The sequence below is a fragment of the Drosophila kikkawai genome, chromosome 3R (genome assembly GCF_030179895.1).
Source record: "Drosophila kikkawai strain 14028-0561.14 chromosome 3R, DkikHiC1v2, whole genome shotgun sequence".
Lineage (NCBI taxonomy): Eukaryota > Metazoa > Arthropoda > Insecta > Diptera > Drosophilidae > Drosophila > Drosophila kikkawai.
In genome coordinates this window covers 10,501,649-10,527,438 of record NC_091731.1, presented here as the reverse complement: position 1 = coordinate 10,527,438, position 25,790 = coordinate 10,501,649, and the positions used below count along the sequence as shown (strand labels likewise).

General features: G+C 41.9%; 1 protein-coding gene across 1 annotated transcript in view; it reads right to left on the bottom strand.

Annotated features, from left to right (window-relative positions):
- Nucleotides 1-416: 416 nt before the first annotated feature.
- sr (stripe) overlaps nt 417-25,790 on the bottom strand; it is a 42,470-nt gene continuing 17,096 nt past the window's right edge. Inside the window, 2 exon segments of the mRNA XM_070287229.1 lie at nt 417-5,312; nt 8,018-8,701. Of these exon segments, the coding sequence (XP_070143330.1) occupies nt 3,019-5,312; nt 8,018-8,701 (2,978 nt within the window). The 3' untranslated portion in view covers nt 417-3,018.

The following is a 25,790-nucleotide window of genomic DNA, read 5'->3' as shown; positions in this document are numbered from 1 at the left end:
GCCTCAGCCAGCCGGCAACTGCAGCAACAGGTGAGCGGCGGAGGCAGTGGAAAGAACGGAGCTGATGGAGAGCGTTTCCTTGTGGTGGTCAGTCGACTTTCCTGGTGCTGCTGCTGGGGCGCTTTAGCTGGTGGCTGCAATCGCTTTGGAGTTTGGAACATTTCATTAGTTTTGAGTGCTGGCATATATCGTCCCGTGTCGTCGGATGCCGCTCCGCTTTGGCTATTATTTTCAATTTTATTGCGCTTTTTATTGGGGCTGCATTTCGCTATATATGGCGCACGATATGGCTTATTGAAACGAATGCCTAACTAATTTATATGACCAGAACCGAAGCCAATTCGCAGAGTAAAAGACGTAGTTTTTGTTTAATTTTAAATTTCGTTTTAATTTGTTCAAAAAGTGTTTTCGCCAAATTTGCATATTTTGTCCTCTTTTTTTTATTGTTGGTATCTTTTCTGTTTTGATTTATCTGTATAATATATAATTTGAATAATGTTTATTTACTTTGACATAAAATATCAACTTAGAATTAGGGATATATATACGTTAGAGTTAAATTTATAGCAAACAACTGATATAGCTGGGAGGACCGGAAGCCACCCGCTTTGGATGATAGAACCGATTTGACAGACTTAGCGATCTAAACACAAAGACAGTCTTTGAAATTAGAGTTAAAGAATTGAGAGCCTCTTAATACATATATCTTAGGAGGGTATGGGTTTTCAAGTGGATAATGTGCACACAAGAAACATTAAGAAACACTTACTTTTCTACGTAATCAACGCACAAACAAATTATATTTGAACGGCAATGCGACATCTACAAAAAATATTTCTGCTAGCTTCACCTTTTGAGCATTGAATGTCTTCTGGCCTTAGGTTTCATTTTCTTAGCTACGAATAATTGTTGTCTAGCTAAGAATGCATCAATAAAATACATTTATCCAAGTGAACTTTACACTCATATAATTCATATATATATATGGAAGAAAAACTGTCCATAAGCAACTCGAGTTATAAACACATTTATGTACACAATTAAATACACCTACGGATATAATCTGCTTAAGCTTCTCCCCCTTTCCTTTTCGCCGGAATAATAATATTATTATTAATAATTTGTAACACTGAAGCATGCATCAAACGAACAATATGAATCACAACGTTTAAAATTTAAAAATCCCTTCGTTAAATATAATTTCTCCTCCTCTGTCTGCGTTTTATAAGCTTCATTATTTTCTTGATGGCACATAATTTTCACACATTCCTTGTGACTTAATCTCTGGACATTACTCTAGCGGGAAATGCCGAACTTTAAATACAAATATATAGATTGGGGTGTCTTTCTTCCTAATTTCCCCCTAAGAAGTGTGTGTTTTTCGTTTTTAATTGTTGGCACTGCCCTTAACCTTCCTTATCAGCTATTTGTAGGGTTCTACCTTATTCCCTCTTAGTTTCTTTTTTTGTCCGATTTAGCAGCTATGCAAAATATGCTTTCACCATTATTTTGCTATTTAAAATAGATTCGAATTTAAAACATCCTCAAACCATTCGTTACTTTCGTATTTCAGCTGTCGTTGCTTTCTACATAAATTTTTTGTATACTTCATCAAATATATTTGTCAAGTGGCACAAGAGTTGCGATTAGTTAGGTTTATGCGTTTTTTTTGTTGTTTTGTGTGTTCTGTCAACACTTTCTACTTCGTTTCAAGTTCGTTAGGCTATAATTTGTGAGGCGCCAGACTCATTCAGAATAAGCTGAACATCAAAATCATGACCTTATATTCCTTACTTCTATTTATATTGGTGATTCATACGGGTGATTCATAGCTATACGAAAATATATATAGCCATGGATAAAATTCGTGTGAAGGATTCTTAAAACTCTGAAAGCTTGTCTTGTTTAAGATTGCTATTGTCTAACACTCACGAAACGCGCTGTACTCTTCATACGAATCTGTTATTGCCAAAGGCTACAAGTCGAAACCATCCTTTCTAATCTTTAACAAATAATAATAATAATAAATAATAAGCAAGTAAGTATGTTTTTTGAAAAATTGTTATATATTTCGAGAAGTAAAATAAACTAATAATATAAAAATAGAATAATTAAACTTAAAATTCTAAAAACTAGGAAGATATCGATTTCTACAGTAGACTGAACAAGTATATTTATTTTAAATATCATATATAATAAGATAAAATTAAATTTTCATTTGCCATATTGATTTCGAATCAGTTAAGGAAGTACAAGGGGCATTTTTCAAATTTAAGTTTCGGTTTCTTTCTTTTTTTTGTTTTGTTAAACAAGTTCGCTTCACTTCGTTCATAATTAGCACACGAAATTCCATTATTCGATTTAAAAGTAATTTTTGTTTTGAACTTATGCAATTTATAATGCTTAGAGGAAAAAATGATATGCTAAGATTTTTGTGTGCTCCTTTACGTTTCTGAATGTTAAAACCTAAAGCTAAACCTTTAAGACAATAAGTTAATAATTATAATGTATATATAATTATTATAAAATGCAATAAATTAGTGTGTGTGTGTGTTCTTTTGTGTGTGTGGTGGTGTGTTAGCATTTTTAAAAAATGAACATTAGCTAGGCAAAGGCGAAAGAATTATAATTTTTAAAATTATTTCTGGTTATTCATGTAGTTATGTAAGGAAATTAAAATTAATAATTATTACACATGAGATCACAGTATTAGAGACATAAGTTAAATATTTTCCCACTTCAATTATATCAAACATTATTAGTAATCATCAATTTGCTTTAGTTAGGCTTTGTATGGTTAGTAACTTTGTTTTGCTTTGCTTGATTCTTATCCTGGCCATTACTGGGTGTGTGATATATAGTATATATATTATCTAGGCTAACTGTAGCATATTGTAACCTCATTACGATTTAATGTCTTGCATAGATTTTGCTGGTAGCACAACCCCGGTATTACGACTACAACTCAGTATACATTAATGATTATTCAGCATCAGCGATTGATTCCCTGGTCCCACCTCAGTTCTCCGAGGAGCCGTCCTTGTAGAAGAAGGGCTGACTGGAGTCCTGGCCGACCCACACGTAATTGAACTGCACGGGGCTGGTGAGCGGCGACAGGGTGCCGTAGTCGGAGGTCAGCTCGAAGGGAAAGGCGTTCTCGTCGAGATCCAGAGCCAAGGCCAGGTTCACCTTGGGCGGGGGAACCCGGGCCTTGCCAACGCCGGATGCTGAGTTCTCTAGTCTCTACATGCTCGCACTCGAGGTAACTATGGCCAGGTCGGCGGCCTGCAGGAGGTGATGATGGGCATGCTGATACTGCGGGTGCTGCTGCAGGCTCAGGTGATGCTGCTCCTGCTGGAGTTGTTGCTGCTGCTGTTGCTGCTGCTGCTGTTGTTGCTGCTGTTGTTGCTGCTGCTGTTGCTGCTCGCCACGCACCTTCTCCTTCTTGATGCGCTGCTTCAGATGCACTTTGGCGTGCCGCTTCTTCTCGTCAGAGCGGGCAAACTTTCGGCCGCAGATGTCGCAGCTGAAGGGCTTCTCCCCGGTGTGGGTGCGAATGTGGGTGGTCAGGTGGTCGCTCCTGCTGAAGCTGCGCATGCAGATGCGGCACTGGAAGGGCTTCTGGCCCGTGTGGATGCGTATGTGGCGGGTGAGCTCGTCAGAACGCGAGAAACGGCGGTCGCAGTTCTCCACCGGACAGGCATAGGGTCGCTCGTGCACGGGCGTCTTGCTGGGGCGGTTGGGGTACTTGCGCGGCTTCACTGGCACCAGTTTCAAGGGAACACTGCTCTGCTGGTAGACCTGCGAGAGGATCTCGTGTCCCTTGCTCGTCGATGGACTGTATTCGGCCAATTGCACGGCTGCTGCAGCAGCTGCGGCGGCGGCAGCGGCTGCCGAGGAACTGCCCCCTGATCCGGCCGAATAACCTGTGCCATTGGAACCGGGCTGCATGTCCGGATAGCTTTCCTGCTTGGGTATCAGCACTCCCAGGGCTGCATTACTAGAGCTCGCAGATGAAGTAGGTCCCGGCAGCACCAATGTCTGCTGCTGCTGTTGTTGCTGTTGCTGCTGCTGCACCTGTTGCTGCTGCTGGGCGTAGTCCGCCGGGGAGTCCAGCCACTGGTATTTGGGCTGCGTGCGCACATACTGCTGCTGATGCTGCTGCAACTGTTCGTGGCTACTGTGCAGTTGGCCAAGTCCCTCGAATCCAGAGGCTCCGGCATAGGTTGGTGGCGGTTGCTTGAGCAACAGGGGCGTACAGTCCATGGTCAGGCCCAGGAGTTCAGCGTGCTGGGCTGCCGCCGCCGCTGCCGCTCGTCCGTCGTCATATGGCGAGGGAGCGGCACCCGCAGATTGCTGCTGCTGCTGCTGTTGTTGTTGCTGCTGCTGTTGTTGCTGCTGCTGCTGCATGGTGGCATAGTGAGCGGGCAAACTGAAGAGGGGTGGCTGGAACATGGTCTTGTCCGGACTGGGCAGACCCCAACTGTTGCCCAAACTGTTCGAGGGCGGCGACATGGGTCCGGGCAAAACACCCAATTGCGGGGAGGGAAGTTGCTGCTGTTGCTGCTGCTGCTGGGCAGCTGCTGCGGCGGCTGCTGCTGCGTTCATGGCGTTGCCTGTGGTGGTGAAAATGCCACGATATGAGATTTTGTTAGCCTGTTGGTGTTGGATGGCATGTTGTTGGTAGTGTTGTTGGTGTTGCTGTTGATGCTGCAGCTGCTGCTGTTGGTGTAGCGGCTGTTGTTGGTGTGGGTCCTGTTGTTGTTGTAACTGTTGTTGTTGGTGTTGATGTTGGAGTTGACTGTGACTGTGATGGTGATGATGATGATGATGATGGTGATGATGTGGCAATTGTTGCTGTTGTTGGTGTAATATTTGGTGTTGTTGTTGTTGGTATTGATGCTGGTGTTGCGGGGAGCTCATGTGGGGCTGTTGTTGTTGTTGCTGCTGCTGGTGACTGTTGTGATGGCAATTCGTATTGCTGTTGTTGTTGCTATTGTGATGCAGCTGTTGTTGTTGGTGTGATTGTGTGCTGTTGTTGTTGTTGTTTCCCGGCGAGCCAACGCCCTCTGTGTTGTTGTGGCTTTCGCTTGTTGTCTGTTTGGTTGTTGTTGTATTTGTTGATGATGATGTTGTGTTGTTGTTGTGTTGTGGGTACATATTACAACTATTATTACTTGATTCTTCCTTGACAATGGCCAAAGCTGGCGGCGTACTGCGCTCCTCTTTCAATGGACTACAATGTGACAGCACAGGACTGCCCACGGATACCGCTTGGGGCTCCAGCGACAGGTCCTCGGATTCAATAGAACCTGGAAAACAAAAGAGAATAATTTTCCCGTTAATTTTGGTCGTGTTGGTGAACTCTTGCTCTTATTACAAATAAATAAAATATATATATTCCCTTAATAGATTTAAAAACCTTACATTTTGAGATAAAGAATGTAAATACTTGAAATATTCCCAATAATGAAATGTATAATGTATATTGTATACAAAATCTTTAGGAATTTTCTTTTTGTAAAAAAAATGTAAATAATATCTGAATTATTTGGGATAGTTTTCCTTTGCTCTTGGATTCCAGATAGCTGCCTAATCCACCCCACTCCTGCTGTTGCTGCTGCTCCTTCCGTCGCGGCAGGCTGCGATATCAATCACAGTTCGCTTGAACGGCATTGGCATTGGGCCACTGCAGCTGGGCTTTCTGGGCGCTTTGATTTCGCGGAAATCGAACGACACGGGAGGTCGCATCATCGCTCATCGCTCATCGTGCCCATCGGGAAGCGGAGAAGTCCAGAAGTGCAGAAGCCAGTGGCAGCAGTTGGGGGGCCGACAGGCAAAAGTGTCGGCGAGAAGACTAATTACGGAGGCAATCGGAATCTCTTGCAGCTCTTCTCTTTTTGCCCCTTTTTTAGCTGCTCACGATTGCCGCCGTCGCCGGCGCAGCAGCCGTCATTAATGCCGCTCGGACTTGAGCTTTAGCCTGGATATTGATTGAGTTGCAGTGCGCCTAATGTGCTGCGACATCAATCTGGTTCCAGCTGAGGGCAAGCGTGCATGAATTCACAGAAATTTTCGCGATAGCGACTCTATTGTTCTGGGCCCCATGCCACATGCATATATGTAGTTGCAAGCCCCATTAATGCTGTCAGGGCAAATTATGTTTGTCCCCAAAAGGCAACAATAAAAAATAAAAGGAAAGAGGACAACAAATTATGTTTAATTTGTGACAGGCCGGCCGGGCCAAAGGAGACGCATTCTAGTCTGGCCAATATGGAGCCTTTGTCTATACTCTCGCCTCTTTAGCCCGGACTTTGAGTGAGACATGGCCAGCCAGCTTGCCAAGTTTGGCGATTAAAAGCCGCTCCATCATTGTCATGCAAATTGTTTTAATGGATTTTCATTTGAAAATTGCCCATGTCCATGATTTCTGTGCTTTCTTCGTAGCTTTTTGGCCAGACGACAAGCTGCGTGGGTTGTGGCCAGAATTTATGAGTGACATTTCTTTGGCTTCTGGCGAGAGCTTTATATCCGAAGCATATTTTAGACGCGCATGAATCTTGGCCATCTCTTAAGTGTCTACTTTTTATGCATTTCCAATGGATCTCGGTGCTCTCCGGCTGTGTCATTCCTTGGGGCAAAGGGAAGAGAGAGCAATTAAACTCAATTGTTTTTGATAGCAGCAGCAAATCTAGTATACTTTATTTGCTTTGCCTTAATTCAATTAGAAATGCAGCTCCATATGTCTGTAGATATATGCCCGAACGTATGTGTACGTCTCGCTATATCCACAAGTCCGATATGGCTCTCGGGGTATCCGCGTATCTTGGGGCAGCCGCCGAGTGAGAAAATTGCGCTCGAAACATTGACACTGAACGGAAATGTTTAATACATGCGCCGTTGTTGTTGCTGTTCTAGCTTCTAGATTAATTAAGCGTCGTTGTAGCTGCCTTTTTATTTATTATTTTTATTATGCAGTCTTGGAAATATGAGAACGCTGCCCGTCGCGAGTATTGCAAAATTCAATTTTATTTGACATTAATGAAAAGTGAGCGCTAAAGTAAGATAAATAAAAACAAAAATGCCACAAAATTTGTGACATAAATTTCATAAAGTCTATACCGTGATATAGCCATTGGGATGTCAGCATTTTATTAATTTATATTTATGTGGCCGAGGCAGAGAAAAATATATAAAACTTTTGCTGCGGCTGGAGACCTCTTAAAATGCCCCATAACTTAATAATAACAACGAAATTATTAAGACACGAGAGATCGCCGAGGAAAAAGAAATCAAAAATGAAAAGCAAAAGCCACAAATCAGAAGACGTGCAAATAAAAATCAACGAAAATATGAGCACCTCAGAAATTGGTACTTCAACTTTTTCGAATGTTTATTTTTGATTTTGAACTTGTTATTCAGGGCAAGCCCAGGAGAAAAGGTTGAGCCAAGTCTGCTTGTACAGCAAGAGACAAAGCCCAGATATGTTGGAGTGGCGGAGAAGTAAGTCAAGATATGGCCAGCCTAGCACAGCGACAATTTCCGCGGACTCCACTGAGGCTGATTTATGTTGAGACTTAAGACTGACAACGGATTAGTTGCGGACTCCAGGCGGACTGCGACTGCAGTGCCACTGCGGCATGTGGCAGCTGCAAGCTGCATCCATTAGCAGCAGATAAAGGAAAACTCACGGTTCGAGTTTCTCCCCAGCAAAAGTCTATAAATGTTTTGAGGCTTTTGTCTCCAGGATTTATGTTCTGTATTATAATGTCGAAATATCAAGCTAAATTGAATATTTATTTTTGCAAAAATGTAAGTAAATTTGTTTATAATTTATGGGGGGGATATATTAATGTAATTAAAAAATGTTCCCGTTATGAAATCTTAAGAGTAACAAGGGAAGTTGTTATATAAAAATATGCGGTCTATTTTTCTTAGGAATCCTTTGCTACAGTTACGTTACTATGATTTCATATTTTAAAAAATATTTAAAAATATATATTAGACTTTTACTTACCAGTAATGGGTGGCGGTTCCACCACTGTGGTGGGGCCAAAGAACGAGGGTATATCGCTGGACGTGGTCACCGGCGTATTGAGATCGCCCGGCAGCGCCTCGATCATCTGCTTGTGAGCCTCCACCTGCTCCACGACCGAGGCCGAGGCGGGACTGTGCTGGCCACTGGTGTTCAGTAGGCTAAGGTGCGAGGCAGAGCTGCGTCCGCTGCTCGCGGCGGCGCTTGGCTGCACGGCCACGTGTCCGGGACTGCCGCCCTGCGTGGGCGTGGCTGTCTGGTTGCGGGCTCGCAGTACCGAGTTGTTGGCAGCAGCAACGGCGGCGGAGGCGGCTGCTGCGGCGGCCGCAGCTGCTGAGGCGCTGGTGTAATGCAGCAGCGAAGAGGAAGTGGACGAGGAGGAGGCAGAGGTGGAGTTCAGGGAGCCACTGCTGTGGCTGGTACCGGCTCCGCTGGGATTGCCACCGAACTGGGCGGGACTCAGATAGGTGGTCGCCGCCGATGACGGACTGCCGCTGCTCTGGGCCGCCGTGCTCGTCTTGAACAGACAGGTGTCGAAGCTCAGCACATTGAAGTGAGCGGCCGCGGCCGTCTCGGTGAGCAGGAATGCGTGATGCGTGGGCGCCACCAGGGTTTCAAGCCCTTCCATGATCATGGCCGCTGATGGAGTTCCAGGGGCTACGCCGCCTGTAAAAGGAAGAAAGATAAAAATGAAGATTAGTACTGTTATAACATTATATGTATATGTATACATATATTCTTAAAATATATTAATTAGTTAAGGTTAAGCTTAGATTATAGATTTTTTATAAAGGAAAAACATCCAATATGTCGAGGTAACCGCAGACCGAAGCTCAATGCAAATCCATGCTCGGCTCTTTCTCAATTGATTTGCCACGACAGCTGTTCGATTGCATAACCAGTCACCGGCTTTGGGTGAGTGAGTGAGTCGGGTCATCAAGTGGGGAAATTACTTAACAATTTAATTTGCCATCGACTGTCGTCTTCGGAAACTGTCGCAGACGCTTTCGCCTCCTGCGCCCACGGTCGCCAGCAATTAAATTAAGATCGATTAAGCACTTAGCTCGGAGCTGGCCAGCTGCCCTGAGAAGTAGAACAGCCGGCTTTCCCATGGATCACCCGGCCGAAGAGTGACCCAGGTTTGGGCCGCCTTCCACGGGAAGTGGGTCAGTCTGGCGTGCGGCGGTGGTGACCTTACGCAATACCATACCATGATGCGAACTTATGCAAGTCTCTCAATTAGAGCCCGATCGGAGTGGACAGCGGCAGCAAATTTTTCTAAACAAATGCCACATAAACTTGGCTTATTATTTATTTTGTAGTTTTTGTTCGCTTGTTTATCACAGATAAACTAACCGAAATTGCTTGCGATTGCCATCTGCAACGAGTTGCGGCACTGGGTCTGTGTCCTCCCCCGTCCCTCTCGACCCGATGCCCGGTGTGGCGTCATCCAAGCTCTCGAGTGTGTTGTTTTATTTTCTTATTTTCTGTATTTTTGTAATTTTTTTTTTGTTTTCGGTTGGCGAAGGCTTGACCGCGTTGATTTGCATTACAAGTGCACTCGTGTTGACAGGCAGCTATGCGCCAAAATAACTACCGTGCCACGGCGTATCCGACAGATACGATGGCGAAGACGAAGACGAAGACAAGGGACAGGGCACAAAATCTCTGAGGAGCGGAAAAAAGCGTCCCGCTTTTGGCACTTTTGCTTTTTTATTTACATTTGATTTCACGCATAATTTCCATGGCGAAGTGCACTCGAGACGGGCAGCGAGTGAAATTACATTCAAAGCTGTAGGCCACAGATTCAGATATACGGCTCGTAGATACGGATACAGCTACAGATACAGTTACAGATACATTTACAGATTCAGATACACAGGCTGCGCACACCCGCGGACACATTTGTGTTGAGCCAGCGCGTGCTGGGCTTGTGTGCCTTTTGTGTTTTGTTCATTCATAAAATTATGCGCCCGAGTCAATAATTTTTACAGTCGATCAAAGATTTGTATCTCTTTCGTTGTTGTTGTTGTTGTTGTGGTTGTTGTTTCCCCCTGAATGCGCGACTTGCCACATGAATCATCCGCGGGCGGCCGAAAACAAATCCAATACTTCGGTTCGGAGTGCGGACCTCTCAAAGTCTGAAAACTGGTTGGAGAGCATCGAATCCACTTCCACTTCCATCTCTTTGGACTTCTTGGTCTTGGCCCGGTCTTTGTCTTCCCCTGGTTCTTAATAACTTGGCTAACAATTGACACTCCCTTAAATAAAAAAGAAAAACCAACAACGGCAAGTCGAGCTGTAGATGCTGTGTTTGTTGCTTATCTACAGTGGCAACTGGCTAAGGCGATTACCGCCGAAACTTGACGGGGAATTCAAGCTACCAAGAAAATCAAGCTGGGAATTTCCGGCCAGCCCGGCAGCGTTCACCGTAGGCCATGGCCACTGTCCCACCGGCGGGCTGGCGGGCTGTCTGCCTGCGTTTATGTATATTGTAAATCTTGTCTCCGGTCCGGATCCCCTGACTTCTTTCACTCTGCATATTTTTGCATAGCATTTTTCTTGATTTTGTTTTTAGTGTACTAGTAGGACAGACAGCACACACACGTCAAGATCTCCGCTGCCATGAATGAATATTGGCAGTGGCTGTGCGCGCCAGAGGGAGATGGATATCCGAGAGATACATTTAACGGCTCGATGAGGAAGAAGCAAGGTAGAGGAGGCGAAAACGCCAAGCATGAAAAAATTGTTATGTTGATATTATTTTAATTAAGTTTTGCCGAACCGGTTGCCGCTGCCATTTCCATAGCGACTCTATGGGTTCTACGCTCTCTGCGCCTCCTTCCTTCCAGCCGATAGTGTTAACAATTCGATAGATGGGCGCCAATTTGTTTGCTTTGGCAAATGAAGAGCGGGGTGCCGGGGTCCGAGTCTTGACCCAGACCCCAGAGTTTTAGCCATAAATGTTTTCATTGGCAGCAGCAGCAGCAGCAGCAGCAGCAGCGGCACTGAAGACCTCGTTGAGGATTAAATGTTGAGACGCGTGAAGCGACCTTTGGCTACTTAGCGGCTCCAAAAATAAACTACAAGTTTATTGTCTTGGGATCTTGGGCTTGTGCAATCCTATCCGGGGTACTCTCATATATCCAACAGATTTGCATTCCCAACCTTGACAGGCGGCAATAGAAAACAAATAAAAATATATATATATATATTCCACCAGCTCACTTTTAAGACCAATAATACCTTGTACAGGTTTGGTACTCTTTTTTTTGCTAGTAATATGAAAAGAAATTGGAGAAACGTTTAAAGGAGAAGGGTAAGCGATCATTAGTCAAAGGTGTGTGTGTGTGTGAGGAGTAAAAGTATCTTGCAGATACATAGATAGAAGACATGCAAGTTGCATGCGACACGGAGCCAAAAACGAAACGATGATGGAATGGCCGGGCGGCAACGAAGTCCATCATTCACACAGCGGGAGCAGCCCGGTCCTCATCCCGCTCCTCACTGGCCATGCGGTGTCCAACAAGTTAACATGGACAACAGCAACAACAAAAACAACATCAGCAACGGCATCAGCATGAAAATGTATCTTTTGCCGCCGTCTTTTGCATGCGTAACACTTTGTCACACTTTTCATGCCAACAGCTCTGGTTGTTTTCCCCTCATGAGAACAATTAATGAAAATAAACAGCCGCGGGCCAGACAACAACAACATTTACACCACCACACACACACACACTCACACAGTTGTTGAATATGTATATTTTTATAAAGGCTTTTTTGTTCGAAATCATTTTAGTGGGCACTTAAATGAAAATTTTCTTGTTTGACTTGGCAGCAAAAACGCACAACTCCCGACGGCAGCTTCAAGCTTTTGGCCACTTTAAGTGTTACACGTTAAACATTTTCGACTAAACTACACAAATGGAATTTCAAATTGCAAGAAGGCATAACATTATTTACTTTATTGATATTTTATTGCGTGCCTTTGGTAAATATTTCACTCTCACTGAGGTACTCTTGAGTTTGAATTTATATAACTCTGAAGAAGCATAACATTACACAGAACTAAACATTTTTCTCTGTGTAAATTAGAGACTAATGGCGGGGGACGATGTCAAAGTGCCATTTGGCAAGTGCGGAAAGTGTTAAATGAACTCCGTGACCCATCAGCGGCTTTACCATCGTCGGCACCTTTGTCTCGATCTCTCTTAATTAATTTCCCAAATACCCCACAAAAAGCCACGAAAAATGACGAAAAGCGATGGAAATGCTTTACAAAATTGAAAAGTGATCTTTGGATTTGGGTTTCCTCCTCGACTATGGGAGGTTGCATGTAAATCACTTTGCTAATTGCTTTTCCATTTCCATTCCGCAGTGTTTGCATCGAAAATGCATGCTGCCAGTGGGAAATGCATTAGCCGAGGGCTGGGCGGGGGCGTGGAAATGCGGTGGATATGTTAGCTTGGGGAATGCAGACGGACCAAAAATTTGCCATCAAATTGTAAACATTAGATTGCTATTTTAATTGAGCGCTAAGTGTATGACAATAATTTAATTACAAATCTTGCAAAAATGGCAGAGGATACACTTGTACTCGGAGATGCATTAATTCGAAAATACATAGTTGCAGTCGTAAATTTCCGCCGCTCGGCTGTCTGCTCCCAGGTGCTATCTAAATAACGTGCAGAAATTTTTATTATGCGTTAAATGAATTTTTATATCTTTCAACTAAATCGAGGAATATAAAGTAAGGCAGGCGCCTGGCGAGAGCAGGGAAAAGCAGCAGCACGGTCGCCATAGGGGCAACAAATATATAGATATGCTTCCTGCTAATAAATTTAATAACAAGTATAAAAAGTTTATGAATATCATTTTGAAAAATCAAATATTTGTATAGGACAAATGTTTTATTTCTAAATATAATTTCAAATATTTATACAGGGCTTTCAGCCAGATATCTTTGGTATGCCTCTTGAATTGTGTAACATATTTTATAAGGGTAGTTATTTAAAAAAGAAGTCACTATTCAATGCATTTTAAATTTATTTAAAAGGACGAAAACAAACCAACTAGATAATTAATTTTTTCACTAAGAAAAGCTCACGTACGCACACTTGCTTGAAAAGAACCAACCCAAATCACAAAGGCCTTCCTATTATATTTATATAGAAAGGTAATACAATATTTTCCTTTTTATTCAGCACACACATAAATCAATATTAAAATTTATGCTCTTCTAGCATTCATATAAATTATATACATTTTGTTGCCCAATAATTCAAGGCGCAACCAACATTTATCATTTGATTTAAAATGAATTAAATAAATGATTGAGTTTTTGAACATATTTTCCGTCACCAAAATAGATTCCCCTTATATATTTTTCTCAGTTAAAAAGCACCCACCTGGATCGCAATGGCACTTGCAGAAGAATTCAAAGGGGTTTTCCTTTGGTCTTTCTCTCGCCTTGTCGGCTTTTCCTAGCTCTGCGATATGCTATGGAATTTTCACTGTCAGTTTTCGCGAAAGTTTTGTTCTCACTGCGAGCCGAAAATCAATAAAGCACTGCTCGTGTAATCATTTTATACTGCGGCTGTGGGGGGCTTCCATTCATGCCGGAATATCCTTTCACTTTTACTTTAGTTTTAGTTTTGGATTTTCCGAAATTTTCACCGACCGGGCTTGTTTTTATTTTGTATTTTTTGAAAACTTTGTTTCATTGGCACTGGTCACTGCACAAACGATTTGTTGTTATTTTCTTGCTGGGATTTTCCAAATATATATTCCGCGTCGAATATCTATACAATATTGTGTGTCTCTACTGGGGACTCTTCTGACTTGGTTTCTGATTATGCTGGCTAGCTACTGCGGCTGCTGGGGCTTCTTCTAGTTTTCAACCGTCGCGTTTGCTTGTTCGAACACAACTGAGGCACGAGATGCGCCCTCTTTCGGTTTTTATGAATGAAACTCAACATCGCTGGGCCCCCGTCCGACTCGCTCACTCACACACCGAAGAACGGCACGCGCCCCACCGTCGATATCGAAAGAGTGGCGCTCTCTCTCAGTCTCTGGTGGGGAAATCGCGGGCTTGCCGACGTCACCGTCTGCCACACACACACGCACACAGATGAACATATAACGTAGCCGGCCGGTTTGCGCCCGGCGTCGATCCAATCGTAGGTCTGGTTGCCTCCCTACACTGCAGCCATTTTCATCGCGCAGGCGCACTCCAGCCAATCAACAGTTTGCCAGGCCTTTCCGGCGTGGTGAGTTTCGAGCACTCTCCGCTCTCCGCTTTTCGATTTCGACTTCGACTGCTCACTCGCTCGCGGAGGTAAAAATAATACAACAGGTACCCGGTGCCCGTGCGCCCCCCTTTGAGTCCAAGAGTATCTATCGATTCGTGCGCCTGTGTGAGACTTTTAGCGGCTGGCAAATGTTATGATTTCCCGAAATACGTCATCGGTGTGCGCGAAAATTGCGGCCCATTAGCCGGGGCAGAGCCGTAGCAATTTTCGCATCGACGTAAACACCGAGATACCAATTGTTTGCATGAGCCAGCCGCCAGAAATGTACCGAAGACGGTACCGATTCCTAAACAAATGATTCACTTTACCATTTATGGACAGTTTTTCGGGGCCAAGTCTACGCCGTCCTCCCATTCCCCCCTTTCTTCCGGTGGCCGCGGCAAAGGTCAGGGTGGAAATTGTTTGAGAAATAGTCGGTGGGCAAATGTTTTGGCAAGTGTCTGTTTTGCGAGATACTTCAGAGTGTTTGGATGCCGGCACAATTCACCGGCATTTGAGACACTTTTATTGAGTTTGGGAAGAGTTGCGACTGGGAGAACATGGGGACTATGGCGAAGGTCAGTGTGGGGGCCTAATAAGGAAATGTTGGAATGTTTTTGCAAAATATTGGCCTTTTGTCAGGGTTTCTCATATATTTTTCCCATGAATTTTTTAATAAAGTCTAGATTTAAAGACAGAATGGGTTTATTTATGAGATCAAGTAAGAAAAGTTAGAACCAGGTGTGTGCCATTGTGGGATACTCTGTGGATTATTTAAAAAACTTGGCATATTATTTTCTAATTATGCCGTAACTCAAAGGAATCCTGGTAACAGAACTTAAATTAATATGGCGGAAAATGCATAAAAACATGTTGGTAGGAAAATGTTTTTAAGCAATATTGTTAATGAATGAACTTCAACTTTATTCCTGTAAGCCTCAAGTTGGCTTTCCTATTTTATTTAAACTTAAGAAACCCATCTGTATCCGTCTTTAATTTCTACAGAAATATGGGATTGGGATTTATCTTATTATGTGGACTTAAGTGGCAATATTAAAACCAACTTGATCAGGTAACTTATCAGAATGTTGCTCATAGACTCGGAGATCGATGTGCTGCTTATTAAGATTTATTTTCGATTGTTTCTTATAAAACCTCCCTATAAGCAACCCGTGTATAAAAAGGCCTTAACCATTTTTCTGGTCACTGATTTCCGTGAGAAAAATATAACAAAAAGAATTTGGAGTTACTGATGTTTACGGATTGCTTGGCAAACACATTTAAATATTGTTGAATCTATAAAGTTTAGGGGCTTCATAAAATAAGAATAGCATAGCTAGTGCATTCCAAGTTTAATATCTTTTACTTAAACACACTATTATTCAATTACCATTACCATGATTATTTTATATTTCATTTCGCTTGAATAAATTGCTGTAAAATTCGCATAAAAGTTTATATTTCCTCGGTTCCGAGTTCGGTTCGCTGTCCGTCCGCCGAAATTGCATTGACAGCCTCTATGGAATTTCGGCTCATATGTTTATCATTCGTTCACATTGTAAACGAAACAAGCGTGTTTTCATGTGCTAAGGACAAGGTTGCACGTCTGTTGTCTGCTGTGCACTGCACTGGCAGAGGCATTCATTCCGCATTGTTTTTACTGGGAAACATAAACAAAATTGCATCTAGAAATAGTGCGAAAATCATATTGAAACGTTGCCAGAAAAGAGCCCAAGTTTCGACTGCAATTGTGGGGTAAAAAGAAAGAATGCAGCGCGGTCAACCCCTAAGGTCTTGATAATCAGGTGATATTAGTCAGAGTCACGTCTTAGCGCAGACGCCGCTTTTGTGTTGATTGGAGCACACGCCATGACCTAAAAATAAACACCTGGGGAGGTGTTTTCCTCTCTTCGTTTTTTGCCGGCAAAAAGTTCAACGCAACAGACAACAACAGAGTACGTCAGATAATCGCCAGATACACAAGGGATACGGATACGGATACAGATTCAGATACAGATACAGATATATGCGCCCCCCACCCAAAAATAGAACTTTGCCTCATTTGTGAAAGTTTTTGCCAAACAAAATAAATACAAATCGCAAGCGCTCCCGATTATTTTTAACCTTCACATGATGCTGACCGATCGAGGGCCCAGGGGAGGAATGGGCCGAGGTATATGGCAATGGAAAGGGACAGGTGCCGGAGGCCACCACCAGCCAGCCACCTGTAGTGGGCCAACGTACGCCAATAAAAGCCAGAGCGATTTTCATGTAGTCAGTAGCGAGGAAAATGAAAACTCATTATGCTAAATATAGCCAAATCTATTCACACAGTTTCTAAAATTTTCACCGTCAATTTCTAGTGACGTGTTGTTCGGGGTCTGTTGCGTTGTTGTCTTGTTTTCCCAGAGGGAAAACGAGCGAAGAGTAAAGGCGAGAGGTGCTTCGGCCCAGCCCCTGACAAAACACCCACGAAAATAGTTTGCACAATCTAAAAATACACTTTTGTGGCCATTGTAAATTATTTGCTGCTGCTGACTGCCTGTCTGATTGCCGCTCATCCAAAGATGGACATGGCTGGGATTTTGGCGGGGGGGCGTGCCCCGCGCACGTATGTACTTATAAGCCCGGCTAAGTTGCCAGGTGATGACTGGTAGCTGGGCTCAATCAGCTGAACTGCTGCTGCACCTCTTCCTCAATTTGGTAGCACCGGCAGCAGCAGCAGCGCACCCAGCACAGGTTGGTTCTCTAATAAACATGCAAATCACAAAAAAAGAAATAAATGGTTAACTCTTTTGTGGCTCCAACAAACTAATTAACGTTATTTTTGGCGCTTAAACTTGGGAATGCGAGATGTAGGCCAATAGAGACCGAGTTAAATCGAAAATAAAAATAAATTGGTGATGTTTTTACAAATCTAATTAAGTTTAATAGAAAAAAACAGCTGTTGCCTTTAATTTATTATATTTTAAATATATACATTTGAGTTTGAAAAATGTATATATTTTTGTTTGTCTAAGAGTATCTTGTATCTGCTCCTCTTTGTTGATTTTTGACACTGATTCTGCTTCCAGATTCCAGTTCTTTTTGATGTTCATTTATATCTGGCTTATGAGGTACCTTGAGATTCGGATTTACTAAGTTATTATCAAGCCATATTCTTAAAAAAAAACAGTGAAAATACCTCAAAATTGTATCAACTTTATTACTTTAACTTTGACAATCTTTGCACTGCTTGCACCATTATGCCTTACCTATCCGAATACCCGACACTGTATTGATATCTATATCTGTCTATATGCCAATTCTTCGGCTGTGTGCGAGTTCTGTGTATCGTGTGGGTTTCCTCAGCCGTGTTATCTCATTGAGAACGTGGCTGAGCGTGCGTGGGTCAACTGGGGAGACGCTGCCTCTTGATGAGGCAGAGGCGTTAGATAGTCGCAAGTCGCGAGTCGCAAGCCAGATGACACATGGCACGCGCCCAGCACAGGCACAGCCACAGATACATTCACTTGGTGTGGATCGGTACTACAGATACAGATACAGATACACGACAGTCAAACTTGACTAACAAACAAACAGACATTGGCATCAATGCCAAGCAAGCCAGGCTTGTCTGTCTGCCTGCCTGCCTTTTAGCCAAGGTCCGCGATTTGCCGTAAATGGTGAAAAGTTTTGTTAGGGCAACTTTTGAGTTACAGCGCGCGTAGGCTGTAATTAAAAGCGTATTGACTGGCAATGCAACTCGTTCGCTCTGCCATCCATCCCGCTTGCACTCGATGCGACGGGTATCTGCGAGATACACTTGAGCCCGGACCGCTGTTTTCCGTCTTTCTATTCACTTGTTATTGGTGGTTGGCAACTCAGCGGATTGCCCTCGGAACAGAAATTGTTTTGTTTTGCCCCGCCAGCTGCCAATGGGCGCTTTGTAAGCGTTTTCAGTCCGATTGAAACGCAACGCACTTGATTGTCGCCCGTCGTCGTCGTCGTCGTCGTCGCTGCGCATTACGCAAGCCAACTTCATTTTGGCTTTGGCCACAGGTGAGAGCCATAAAGCGTTTGGCCAAGTGGGCGTCGCCATCAGCTTTTTGGAGTTGAGGTGTGAATAAATTTATATACATTTTACATATAGTACATATATGTTTTTTTTTGTTGGATTTATCTCCGTTGCGATCGTTTTGATAGCTCTTAAGTTTCACCGCTTGGAAATTGTCAGGACATAAAACAAAAATCCAAAGCAATTTTATTTACTGTCTGTAAAATTCATAAATACAATTTTTGATTTCTTTTATATTTTATTTCATTTAATTTATGAGCATCATAATATGCTTTATGATCTTGGCATGTTGCCGTAAATTGCTGCAGTCAACAGCAAAAGGGGGGAAATATTGTTGTTCAGAGACACAAATTAGAAATTTAAACATTTGGAAATGCCGAAAAAATATTCCATTGGCTGAAATAGAGCAGAGACATGGAGTGGGCGGAGAACTGGGGACGGAATCACAGAAATACGGATCTAGCGCCATTTTTCTTCCCCTCTCTTCGTTGAAAGGTCGGCGAAAAATGAGGTGAGAATTAAATTGGATTTCTGTGATTTTCGGCTTATTTTTTTATTAGTTGTCAGAAGTCCAAAACAAGTGCATAAAACTTGGAAAATTAGTAAGATAATTAGTGGAATAAAATGTATGGCCAGATTGTTACTCGGAATATCTTGAATTGATTAGAGACTGACACTTTATGAATAACAAATTTGGCAAATTAAGGATGAATGTCGAATAGAAGTTTGAGAGACGATTTTAAATCGGTTTAAGGTCGATATACTAAATACTTTTTGAATATTTAAGAGTATTCATTATACAAGATATATTCATTTTTTTAACTAAAATAGCTTCAGATATTATAAGATATTTTCAGTAAAATTGTATCGAGTAAAAGCTCATAAATATTTTACCCAGCCTAAGGTTATAAGTCTAAGTTGTGGTTTATTTTCTCACTGTTAAATTTTATGGGACAGATAAAGGTCTGCTTAAAAGGTTTGAGTGTTTCTCCCGTAAATGTGAGAGCCTAAATTAGCAGCATAAGTAACCGTTTTATCCTTCTTCAATTGGATAAGTTTTAAAAATCGAGAAAATCAATTTAAATTACCTTTACCTTTTAAGATCAGATAGAACTAGGAAAAGTTAGAGGAGAAATCGGTACCTAATCTTGCTTTGTTTTCTATGAAATGCACATATAACCCTAGGAATCTAATCCTTTAAGAGTCGGAAGAATATTAATATTTAAAAAGAGGCAACATTTTTCAGGATCACAAACCATATACTTATCAGCGATATTGTCAAGACTTTCTCCGCTTGTCAGTCTCGATTTTGGAAAGCGAAAATCCTACAGTCTGGCAATTGCTGAGCAGCAGCTGCCCACTGCCCAAATGCCTTTGTCTAATTGCAAACTGTATGAGTTTTGGCACAAGCACAATATATATTTATTCATAAATAATAACTCAGCGCAGTCCCAATTAGGAATAAGCTGCCGCTCGGCCGTATTTGAATCCGTCGAGTTCAGCCTGTTTGGGGCGGTGAAAGTGGGTCAAACGAAACGGTAGCGAAAATAGATTGCACGAATGTGTTTGATAAGTACTCATGCTCTATTTGCGCCGATCTTCCGTTTGGATCTTTCACCGCACACGAAAACATGGCAATCATCTAAATATAAAACGCGTGCCTCACTCGAACTAATTTTAAAGCGCTTGCCCATGCACATATTTAGACGAAGATCGAAGGAAATAAAAATAATAATACACAAAACCGAAACAAATCAAAATTCGTTCGTTCATCTTTTCTTTTTTATTATCATTATTTTCGCCATGGCAAAGACGCAGAAGAGATTCACACAGAGATTGACAGCAGCTGGTGGGGGGAAAATTGGCTGAAAAGCCCAATCAGCTGGCGGAAAATGAAGAGAGATATATATTCGTGTGCCGGGGCCAGAAAACAAGACCTAAATTGGCCAAAGTCAGCAGGGGGTCCGCCGCTCTCTCTCTCTCTCTTGGCGGCGGATCCGCTGGATACGTCAGTAAACAATTAACTGCGGAGAGATTTAAATGGCAAATCCCCAATCGATGATCCGAGAGACGCGATGACGCGAAAAGCGCCGCGTGCAAATAGCAAAATAATTACAATATAAATTTTCCACGTCAAGTTTATAAATTCTGTGGCGCTTAATCAGCTTCGCCCGCTTTAGATGCTCACGTAGCTCTTTCGTGTATTTATTTATAGATCTCGTTATTTTCTGCGCTCGGTCAAGGTAATTTTAGGCCCACACACACTACTTCCCTCTAATGACGTTCAAATGGACGATGGACGATGGACGATGGGCGCTGGGCGAATGCCGAAAATAGCCAACAATGATTGGCGAAAAACCCATTTGGGGGGGCGAAAAATAGATTTGGCTGCACTTTTTTCTGGCCTTTGTTTTCCCTATCTGTGCAGTTTTGATGGATTGGGTGCCTGCATTTGCCGCTCGCTGAAAATTCGTTGAATTCCATTTTAATGGTTTTATTTATGGGGCGTGCATGGGCAACGCTTTTTTTTTCGCCTTTGGATATTTATGACACTGTGTCTCGGCCACAAAAAGTTAATCCCACTAAATGCCGTTGATAGTTTATATTACGATTTGTTGTGCTGCAAGGGGGAATGTATGGAAGGAAGGAAGATATTCAGGCTTTTTAATTTTAGAATTGTGACAAATGCGCAACTTTTTACGGCTCCATATGCCGGAGTGATCCCCAGTTTGGGTTTTATGATTGATTTTCATTGTTTTACATTTAGCCTAGTGACTTTATTCTGTAGATATTTTTCTTGTGAAGAGCTTTGGTGTTCTATGATTTTTTCTGTAGGCTTTTATTGTATTTCTTGATAACTTGATTTAAGATGAAAATTGGCTGAGGGGAATATTATTAAAAATTGTGTAAATTGTAAAAATATACACTATTTTTCTTTTCAATTTTCTACTTCTGTTTTGTATTTATTTAATATTTTTTTTATATAAATTATAGTTTTGTTTTTGATGATTGAATCTATATACATCAACATTTGCCTATGTGCCATATCAAACACAGATCTTTTGTCAGAAAACCAGTAAAGCAAAGGTTGTTTCTATTCAACCATGAAATTCTCATCTATATATTTATGTATGTTTTCTTGAAAGTATTTCAGTTAATGAATATTGGAAATTTATTTTCCTGAAACCACACTACTTCCGCATGCCTCTGACGACCCCAAAACATTTTTCGCCTAATTTGCAAATATTTTTTGGTGCGTTATCAATGCCCCTTGGACGTCACAGGCCATGGATAACAGATAACTGATTACAGATTACAGTTAGGAGATACGATTGCTTACGTGTAACTATATAGAGATAAGTCGGGCAGCGTCACAGAACCCGCTCTCAAGAGCATTGTGCGTCAATCAGCATAATATACATGGATATATAGATGTCACACGGCTAAATATAGTCAGGCGGCGTGCTGTATGCAGTATACATTATAGAGCTGGCGATATCGGGAAATATATATCCGTTTGATTAAAAGCACAAAGGGGGCCTGGCAACCGGGCACGCCGGTCCGAGCCGAATGTGAACCAATTTCCAATATTGTCAGCTGCTAATGAGCAGATTCTTTGCCTTGCAAGAGTGTTGCGAGGAGGAGGAGGAGGTGGAAATATATCTGTGAGGAAATATCTTTTGGGTTTTCGGCGGCACGGCATCCGTGACACACTTCGCAGTTGCATCATTAATTTTCAGTTCTCGTTTCGGCTCCTCCATCGCGGCCATATGGAATGGAGGTCCCTCGCATCTTGGGCTAATGACACAAAACTATCTGGCTCTGTGACAATGGGCCAAGGCACACACACGGCTAGAGGCAAGAACAAATTTTGTCGTGTTTGCGCTGCCAGATTGCCATTAATTTTGTATTTATATAGATATATCTCTACAGGCGGCCAAGGCATTCCCTGATATATCTTGTAATTTTTAATGTTCGCAGTGTTGTCGAGTGGAATTTTTGATTCAAACTGAAGTGTGTCACGTCGCTGGTTTGGGGGGCCTTTATTGATTTAGTGGCCCATTTCCTTCTTTCCTCTTTCTTTTCCGAAGTATTTGTATTTTTAGAGCTGCTTTCCTCCATGACGAACCAGAAATTGCAAGCCTATATTTAGCTTCGAAATCTATAGAGCACCGACATATAGATAGGCCATGTTTACTTCGCTTCCCCCACATTTTTTGGTGTGTTTTGGATTTGTTTAGACCAAGGCGACGTCATAGTTGTATTCAAATTCTCGTGAACTTGACGTCGGCGAATAATTAGCTGAAGGCATTTCTGCTTGTTGTTCAATAATAATCAGCAGCTAATATTCGTTACGTGGAGCGATATAAATAGTCCGCGTGGGTATATATTTAGCCGCCGATACACAAGGAATAGATTCTTGGGTTCTATACTGTAGTTTTGATCTCCCCCGCCGGCTAAGCCAAACAAATTGGACGGAAAATGTGAAAAGTCTAGTGAAATGTGCAAAGATATATTCTTTGGATAGGTGATTCTCCTGCTCATCCCCCCCACCTCTGCCGGCTAATACAATTCTTAAGTATTTTCTGTTTTGGCTTTTTCTGTTCGTTTTCGTCATTTTTCATGCCGGAAAGTCCCGGCTGGATGTGGACGTGTTGTCGTCGTCTACAAGTCAGGCAGGTCTCATTGGGGCCACATAAATCCCTTCAAATGCCATGACATGTAAATATTTTCCAAGTCTTATAGCAGCCACAGCAACGGCAACAAGCCGAACAACTCTCTTGACTTGCGCAGCGCTTATAAAATATAATTTCATTCTATAAGAAAAATGCAAAGTGACAACATAATTCGCCAGTTTATCATAATCAAAATACGCCTACATTGTTCGCCTTATTTTTTGTAGTTGCTTTCCTCTCTCTCTCTCTCGTATATTTTTTTGTAGTTTTTTGGATTTTGTTTTTCTGTGGCATGCAAACACTTTACAGGCACGCTTTAACAACAAAAACACACAGAACACCAACACACAACAATGACACAGACGAGTGTCAGGCCAAGTTGTGCGAAAATAACTTCAAATAGATTTTTCGATCCCAGTGTGCTCCATTCTCCCCTGCATTATTTTCTCCTTCCTCTGAAGAGTACATGAAATTTCTTTTTGGAGACTAAAATCTTGTAATTTAAAATGGCTTTTATTATACTCTTATAAGGGGGTGGTTTTATTATTAAAATAAATTATAAAAGTGGCCTAATTAAAGTCCAATTTATTACCAATTTTATATATTATATTAAATCTAAATATTTTTTGATTGGGTTTGTTTGGGTACAAATCTTATATTGCCACAATTAATCAGAATTAATTAATATATTATATTGTAATTGTTAAGTAGATTTTGAGCGGTCTAAGAAAACTAAAACTGAGAACTAAATGAAACCATATATAAACTTTGTTTAAAGAGTATCTAAAATTCAACTAATTTCAACTTCAAAGCTGTCTCCTTGAGATTTAGATTTGATTTTGGACACTAATCTGTTTTGCTCCTGGTCTAATGTTGATAATCTCACGGCAAATTAATGCTGAACACGAAGTGGAAAAGACTTAACACGCATCAGTATGAATCATGGCGAGTGTTGTTCTTAATTAACAGCGAACTGTTGGATGCACCTAGCAGCGCGGGCAGACGATATAAATGCGTCTCAAGATCTCACTTCATGCCAGTCGTCCGTTCAAGAGTTTCCAGCAAAACGAAAACAACCGAACAACTCTTTAATGAAATGTCAGACACTTAAAAATGTAATTTTATTTTGGCACTCTTTAAGCCACAGTCGAAAAACAGGTCAAGTAACAAAATGATTTTAATGCTCAGACAATGTATGAGCATATTATACAATTCATAAAAAGAGACTCTGCCAAATTTGGTCAAAAGTAGGCACCACAAATTTTGTCTGCTTTTTTTTAAGCCATCATTTTGCCGTTGCTTTGTTTTGTTGTTTTCGGCAGTTTCGGTTATTTTGTTTGGTTCCCTTTGACTGGTCTTAACCAATTTTGGGCAAACTTTGTGATTTGTGCTTAATTGCGGTTTTCGCTTCTCTCCCTCTCGGAGCGCACCTTTTATGGTAACATTTGTGTCGAGAGTCGCAAAAACAAGTTAATAATTTCATGGCCTGGCTTAATCATCGTTAGCCACGTCAGGCTTCTGAGACTGACTATTTTTAACGAAACATTTCACCATGGAAACGTGCTGGGACTTTTGTTTGGGGAGCATCTTTTGTATTATGTCTTAGATTTGCGGTTTTTGTTGCTAAAATTAAGCTTAGTAAAAGGCAAAGTTTATAGTAAATTTAAATATTAGAACTTGGCAAGCCTACTATATCCGAGCTTCTGTATATTTACCTATAACATTTCATAGGATAAATAAAAATTTAAAGCTAATTGGTTTACTATTAGCCAGAAATTTATCAAAACGAGAAAGAATAACTGAATAACCTTAGCTTGCATTTTAAGAGAGAAAACTAAATGATCTTAACAAGTACTATATCTTTCCGAGAGAATGTAACAGTGACAAGAGAAAACAGTCAGTTGATTAGTTTAATTTACAGAGATATATAATTTAAGCTCAACTCTCAATAAAATCACTAAAAACTTAAGGAATTATTCAACTTTGTAGAAATTTCAAGTAAGAGTGCTCTCCTTCCTTGCAGCTCGTTTATTATTGTAACTATTTTTAACGTCTGTGTAAACTGTACGAAGCTCTAATGAAAATTTACGAGCTGCGCACCTTCTTTTTCTGACCAACTACGTCAAACGGAAAGTGGAAATGAAGCCCGCGAAGGGGGGGGGGGGGACACGGACACATCTTTAAAATTCCACCTGTTGTTAGGAAACTTTCCACAGTCAAGGACATCGTTTTTGCCTTGCTTTCGTCATAGCAAACTTCCGCAAACACACCGATACGCACACACACACCCATGGAAAGGCAACGCAGGCGCCCTGTTAAGTATGCTATAAATTGTCGCATTCATTCATAAAATCCAACCGGGCCCACAAAAAAGTTTACGCAAGCAAAGTTGGGAAGAAGCCGCCGCCCAGTGAGTGAGTTGGGGGCTTTCGCAGGGGAAACAATGCCGGCAATTTTTAGCTCTATCGATTTTCGAACTTCCCCCAGAGAGAAAAACAGAGAAAGAGTGAAAGGGAAGAGAGAGTCCGTGACTTTGAACCGAGAAAACTGTTTCACACACGTGGCGCTAGGTTCAAAGTGCACCAGCCGATATCCAGGGCCTGTCTGCCTTAAGCTTTATTTCTCTGATGACCGGTTGATGTCCCAAAACCGGTCAACATTTATCATCTTTTCGCAGTTGCAGTCGCTCAACCAACCCAAACCCTGAAGCCAGGGGGCCTTGCCAAGAA